The 7,533-nt window shown below is 35.6% G+C and overlaps 1 protein-coding gene across 5 annotated transcripts in view; it reads right to left on the bottom strand.

Annotated features, from left to right (window-relative positions):
- The window catches only part of LOC108738852 (myosin-3), a 49,621-nt gene that overhangs the window by 30,075 nt on the left and 12,013 nt on the right, over positions 1-7,533 (bottom strand). For 4 of the 5 annotated variants that reach the window (XM_018472452.2, XM_018472454.2, XM_018472453.2 and 1 more), the window contains exon 2: positions 3,757-4,089. The exons of the other annotated variant lie outside the window; for it this stretch is intronic. In XM_018472452.2, the coding sequence (XP_018327954.1) occupies positions 3,757-4,064 (308 nt within the window). In that variant the 5' untranslated portion in view covers positions 4,065-4,089. The remainder of the gene's footprint in view (positions 1-3,756; positions 4,090-7,533) is intronic. 5 annotated transcript variants of the gene reach the window in all.

Below are 7,533 nucleotides of genomic sequence, written 5' to 3'. Positions count from 1 at the left end.
GAAGTAATCGAAGCTGTAAATGGTTATTTTGAGGAGCTTGACGAATCAGTCTATAGAGATGGCATTAATAGACTGGAACACCGCTATGAGAAATGTATCAGCCTTGGAGGAGATTATGTTGAGAAATAAAAAAAAAAAATTTTTAAAAACCTTGTTTTTCTTGGTCAGGCCGGAAACTTATCAATCCACCCTCGTAAAATTATAAAATATATTTGAATCTTATAACAAGCCTTTTCATTGATATGTCACACGGTACAGTTTGGAAAGTTTTTTTTTTTTTTAATATCCTATTGACCCCCAAAAATGACCCTCATGTTCAAAATTAATCTATTTACGTTATGCGTCCGTGTTCGAGTCACAGAAATTCGTATGTTTACTAAATTTCAACTAAATTGGTCCAGTAGATTCAGAGCAAATTGACTGTGACAGACAAATAGACAGACACACGGGTGATCTTATAACGGTTCCGTTTTTCATTCGGACGTACGGAACCCAAAAAAAAAATTAGAAACGAAGAGATATTGGAATAAGTAGGAAAAATGTCATAAAAATCAGTAAGAAAAAGTAACGATAAAATGATTTGATGAATAGATAGTTGAATATGTGTTAGAAACAGAGCAGAGGAAGATGTGGGATGTTGCACTTTTCGTAAAATGTGGAGATTTAGCTCAGAATGAGAAGTAGTGGAGATGTTCTTGTCCAAGTCGTCTTAGAAATGACGGCGATGTTACAATATAAATATTCGATTGGATATATTAAGATGGTTTTTCTCTTCTTAATATTTTTTTTTTAATATATGTATTAGAGGTATTAGAAAGAATAGAAGGACAGAGGACTCTATGGAAGTCAGTAAGAAGTAGGCGAGATAGGTTAGTAGGACACCTTCTCAGGCATGAAAGTCTAGTCAGAGACATATTAAAGGCAGAAACAGGAGTTAGGAGGGGTAGAGGTAGACCTAGATTAGATTACTCTTCGCAAATAGTTAAGGATGTGTCTTGTTCTAGTTTTAAGGAAATGCGAAGTTTAGATCAGGATAGGAAAGAGTGGAGGTACGTGTACGTGTACGTGACATTATGATGATGATGATAATGATGATATGTATTAAGTTAAGCCAAAAATGTCATTATCAAACTGGAACTACCACAATTTCAAAGTAATACTGGAGATTGTAAATGAAAAGTAAATTATTTCTCAGAAACAATAAACGGTTTATTTAGTTACCCTACAAATTTTAACGCCCTAGGCCTAGCTTCAGGAGTGCAATATCCTTCATTCCTTTAAATGAATCATGCACTTATATAAAAGTTTTTTTTTTCATCGTAATATGAGCTAGAAGTTGCACTTATCCACCTTTGCTGTTAAATATTTTACGGAACATTGAAGGTCACAAGGTTGCAAATGAGTGGCAGTTATTATTATGCAATTATAAAACGTGTACCTATTGAGAAAGGCGTCGTATGATCTCCATTTGTCAAGGAGAAAGAAACACTGACTGTTTATTAATCAGCTCGAGTAACAATGGATTAATTACTTTATCTACGTGAAACGGGTCACATACACATAAAAGAACAATCAATAACTAATTATTCACGTAATTAATTAATTAATTAATCAATTCAGCAATGTCCTTCAACAGAAGTAGGTCCTTTTTGTACATAACTTTCTACGAATTGTGTACCTGGACTGGCCTACACTAAACAATAAAGGTCCTCAAATAGGAGAAGGACATGAACCTTGTGATTAGCCAGAATCGACTGTTATTCTAGCCATAAACTCAACAAGGGATGTAACTCTCTAAATAAATTAGATAAGAAGTAGAAATGTAGAAATNGAAAATGTCGACTGTGAAATGCGGAAATCGGGCAAAAGCTTTTGCAATTTTCATTGCTAATATCAGGGATTAACTTAGTTCAAATTAAAGCGGAAAGGGAGGCAACATTCAATTGACGGTTTTGCTTACAAGAATGCAACATTTTACTGTTAATATAATGGAAAAAATACACAAATTCAAATATGAGAATAAAACTGACTACTAAGTATGTTCGTGAGAATAAATCGCACTGAATAATCTTCTTGTTTAATTTATCATTGTTGTACGACTTTTGATAGGTTTTTGCTATTTAAGATATAATTTCGTAGTCACATCAACACGATCCCAGATTTAAAGCAGTAATTACTATTTACCTTGTCGCGTAAGTCCAGCGACATCTGCAATCGAAATTAGTATAATACTTAGGCGCTCAGGGTACTAAAGAAATAACTTTTACTGATATTATCTGCGTAGTACGTAGTAGTAATTTAACTTAAACTTTAATATTAATATAGAAGTTTAATCTAAAAATTTAGTAATGATCTATTTTAATTGTAATAATAATATAAATATACCAAATTGGTACGGATTGACTACCAAGTTTTCACTTGAAAGGGATAAGTATATTCCACTATTTATTGAAATAATGAAAACAATAGATCTTAAAATTTCCTACTAATTTCCAGTTTGTTATGTTATATTACAGAGCCTTCAGCTACCTTATTGCATAACAATATATTTTTCGTGTATGGAACACAAAAAATTAATTAGTTGGTGATGAAAAAGTAAAAATCCTGCTTGCGTGTTCCTAATATAGTTGATTAGGTATATATTGGATACAAGGGCCTAACGCAATTCTAAGGCATTAAAATTTATTAAGTACGCTTCTTTACTGAAGTGAACAACATACATTATGACCTCTAAGGTTTGTTGAGCTTTTACAAAATTCTATTTAATTAAATTATCCTATAGACAAGTGCTACACCATCAATTCCTGATTCCTTCAAACGGAAGCGCATGTTATTGATATTCCTACCTAGCTTATTTTTCAATTTAAAAAATAATCTACGAAATACTCGCAAATTATCTTTTATTTACAATTTGAAATTTCACCACATCGTTATGAACAAACCCACTCAAATATTTAAAAAAAAATAACTGATTGCTCCAAAGCAACTTAAGATACAAGGATGGGATTTTAAGTAAAATTTGCAATTATCATACAGGAATTTCTTTAAGTCAAAATATATCAAGGACTGTGAGAGTCTGTCATGGTTATTTATATTATTTTTCAGTTATGTATGACAGGATTTAAAACAGGAATATCCCATATCCTTAATTGTTTGTGAACAGTAATCTAATCTAGGTCTACGTCTACTCCTCTTAACTCTGATAACTTTTTTCGAATTTCTTGTCCCATTTAACATTAACAATAACCTTTTTTTAAATCTACGAATCCTATGTATGCGCTCTTTCTCCATTGTTACCCGCCCGTAAAGTTAGAATTGTCTCCCGTATTCCTCTATTGCTTCTAAACCCAAAATGTTGTTCCCCTAATAGTTCTTCCGACTCTTTTTACCATCCTTCTTCGTACGATTTTAGTTAAAATTGTGGAGCATGGGAAGTTAATTGTTATAAATTTCCCGCATCTTTCCCCGTTTCTCTTTTTTGATATGGCTACTTCACGTTCCGTTTATAGTCCTCCGGGACTTCCCCGTCTCTTATATGTGGCTAATTATCTTTTTGACTGTATTCTGTTAGAAGAAACTAGTCTAATAGTCCATTCACTAATTTTTGAATTCATTTGCGAAAACAATTTACAGTTTCAGGTGAAACAGGTTGAAAAGTTTAATCTCAATCCATTCATTTATCGGATATCGATTTTACTTCCGTTTGATTATTTATTTCTGTCATGCACCAGATAATACCCATTAATACCCACTTACCCGTTTTCCAAATCGTTCCAGTAGATCGAATTGCGGTTTACATCTGTACCATTGCTGTTACTGACAAACGGATGATGATGATGCTGATGATGATGATGATGTGAATGATTTTGTTGTTTAGTAGTACTACTGTCGATAATAACAGCAGAATGTTCGTACGACGACAGGAAAGAATCGCTAGATTTTCTTTCGCGTAAGCTGAACGAGCGCCGCAGCGGATTCGGGCTTACCACAGGGATACGCGACGTAAACTGCTTTTGCGACGAAGACTGGGGCGACGTGCAAACCGTGACCGTATCGCCGCTCATTGCTATCGCGGCGGGAGAAAATTACCTGAAATGGAAGGAAACACTTGTTAGTTTTTCACACAAGACGTATGCTTAATTTCAATCATAATGTGCTTGCATGACTGGAGGAATACCACGTTAAAAACGACGCATGTAATGTACGCACCAGCAAGGGCGGTTGGTACCTAATATAGATGTCCTGCAGAGCTAAAACACTTCCACAAATTAGATGTTTATGTATTTTTGCGATCTAGTTACTGCAGTCCATTTAGTGTCTCTACACCACCCCTGACACTAGCCCTTTTGTGCTAAGTCGTACACCAAATGAATTCTGTAGACTTTTCAGGATTACAACTGGACCTCAGCGAAGAGACCCATCTGAATTGCATCATTCATGCTAGTAAATTGTTCTGGCTACCTCAAACATTGTCTAGGGAGTGGTAGAGGTGACAGATTTGGTGTAATTCACCGAAAAATCGTCAAAACACAACTTCAAACCTTACTTATAATATATTGGAATTAGCCTTATCAAGAACTAGATAGGTTGGTAGGACACCTCAGGCATGAAGGTCTAGTCAGAGACATATTAGAGGCAGAAACAGGAGTTAGGAGGGGTAGTGGTAGACCTAGATTAGATTACTCTTCGCAAATAGTTAAGGATGTGGGCTGTTTTAGTTTTAGAGAAATGCGAAGTTTAGCTCAGGATAGGAAAGAGTGGAGGTACGTGTCCAACCAGTCTTAGGACTGATGACCTTATGATGATGATGATGGGGAGGTTTATTTATCCCTATCCACTTTTTATTTGCTCAATTACTGATTGTTCTGATGTGTATCCTGACGAATTGTAATCCAAATAATGTTAAACCACGCACTACCAAACATTCTTAGCCTTATCAAGAACTAATTTTGAAAAAATTGATGGATAAACATCTGTACAACGCCCATTTCATTCTGTCACGAGCCACCCCTGCGTACTAGTCCGTGTGCACCGGTGCTTTTAGGAGTCCCATCAATTAAGTACATCTAAAGAACAAGTGGACTACATTTGCATCATAGGTAGAAAACTATAAGAAGTTCTTCATAAACTGAAATTTGAACCCATTATCCTCCGCATTTGACTATGTCTGACTTCCATTTCTTACGAATGGCGGCATGGCCTAGACCATTGCTTAGCATTCGGGAGGACGCCGGTTCGATTCCGGGTCCGCCTGCCTTGGTCCAAGTTTTTCTGTGGTTTCCTTGGATCACTTAGGCAAATGCTGAGGCAGTAATATTCCACAGATAATCTTTCATTCTCTTCTGTCTTCATTTCTTCAGTCTCATCTTTCTCACCCGAACCACCACCCACCCATTCCCACAATTCCTGAAAGCAGGCTGAAGAGGGCCTTCCGGCATAGTCCGGAGGGACTGCCCGCCCACCAGCATTACTGGCTGGTGGGAATGAAACACCCAAATGTTTTTTTTTTTTTCGAATCATCATAATAAGATATAGTTATAACGTTCAAAATTGGCATAGTCCGCAATAAAACTGTCGCATTTACGTTCTTCCTTCAACATACGAACTAAATTAGAGCAATTACTGTTAGAACACCTACTTTTACACACGACAGACGTTGTAGAGAATATCATAAACATAGAAAAGAGATGTCAGGTAGGAATTGCAGCGGACACTAATAAAGAAAATAATAACATTACACCAACTAATGTGTAACAGAAAGAGATGCAACTTTTGGTTGCTTCATGCCTATCAACTGCTAATGCTGGCGGGCGAGAAGTCCAGACGGACCAGGCCGGAGAGCTGGGTAGAAGAACCTCTTCAGCCTCCTTTAAAGAACTATGGGAAGATGAGACAGGCGAAATGAAAACAGAAAAGAGATAGAAATTCCGTTAATAAAATATGTATAATCTACAACTTCTAAACAACTCTGACGATCTCAAATGTCTAACGTTTCTCAAGCGCAACAATAGATGAAGTTTATTTAAATTATAAGCATTTGGTGTATTCTATTTAAAATTAATAGCATGCAAATTATGAATCCGTTTTGAGACTTGTCAGCCCAGAAAGCGAAACACTTCCTCAGAAATGAAAGATAATATCTATTCTTTACGAGAATGCAATTGGGTTAACCAATCTTACTCGACGACGTTTCTACATACTAACTTGTTCCTGTTACTACGTATAATAATAAGTAGTAGAAGTTAATCTGGAGAAAAAAAAAGACTGTTCCTAGGCAGTTAGCTTGCCACTTAATTTAAATTATAAACACACCTCACCCACCGGAAGCTCAGTAGGTGCCTAGTTTACATTAATTACTTTGATATATTTAACATAATATGTGATACACTAGAGGTTTAACATTAATGGATATTAAAATTAGCATTTAGATATAACAATTATTTGTAGTTGTTTTAATGCAGAAACTCTGAAATTACTTATTAATAAATTGCACATAAATTGAAATTAAAAACAGTTTCTTTGAAAGCAGCTTTCATTGCTTGCATTAATGATTTAGTTTTTATATGAAACAAATTAAATTTAAAATACGTAAGGCCAAGTGCACAAGGCGACAAGTTTCACGATGTCTATAATAGTTTCGTTTAGAACATAGTTTTTGTTTATGTTTTTAGGAAGCTTTTTTCATTATTATTTACCAGGTATGTTCAAAAAAACTTCAGAAACAAATATTATGGAATGTTATTAACATACAGTTAGGATAGGTTAGGTTAACGTCTTTAAACAAATCATAAAGTACTCTAGAATAGCCTTTAGCAAAATGAATTCACTTGTATGTTTGCGAACGGTTAATATAGAAATTCGAAAAAGCTTGTTAAAGGTATCTGTTTGGAGCCCGACTCCGTATGGTTACGAAACCTAGACGGTCAGCGCGGAGGAAAAGAAAAAGTTAGAGGCGATCGAAATGTAGTGTTACAGCCGAATGAGGAGGATACCCTGGACAGAGGGGGTTAGAAGTGGAGAGGTGTTAGAAAGTTTAGCAGTCATGGAATAATAAAAAAAGACAAGATATAAGTTGATAGGACATCTTCTGAGACCTAGATTAGATTACTACTCATAAATAGTTAAGGATGTAGTTTTAGGAAAAAGATTATCTCAAAATAGGAGGTCCGTGTCCAACCAGTTTTAGGACTGATGACCTTATGGCGATGATGAAGTGTTTTAGAAAAATCTTCTTCAAGAACTTGTCGACACTATTTTGGATTTCTCTGCTACATGGGGAGGTTTAGAAATTCGAGAAAGGTTGTTAAAGGTGTATGTTTGGAGCACGGCGTTGTATGGGTGCGAAACATGGACAGTGGGGGCGGCGGAAAAGAAAAGGTTAGAAGCGTGCGAAATGTGGTGTTATAGGCGGATGATGAGGATATCGTGAGTAGAAAAGGTTAGAAATGAAGAGGTATTGAAAAGAATAGGAGAACAGAGGACTCTATGGAAGTCAATAAAAAATAGGCGAGATAGGTTGGTAGGACACCTTCT

The sequence above is a fragment of the Agrilus planipennis genome, unplaced genomic scaffold (assembly GCF_000699045.2).
Source record: "Agrilus planipennis isolate EAB-ADULT unplaced genomic scaffold, Apla_2.0 scaffold213, whole genome shotgun sequence".
NCBI classification, from domain to species: domain Eukaryota; kingdom Metazoa; phylum Arthropoda; class Insecta; order Coleoptera; family Buprestidae; genus Agrilus; species Agrilus planipennis.
The sequence above is the reverse complement of the archived record's forward strand: the minus strand, read 5'-3'. Positions and strand labels throughout refer to the sequence as shown.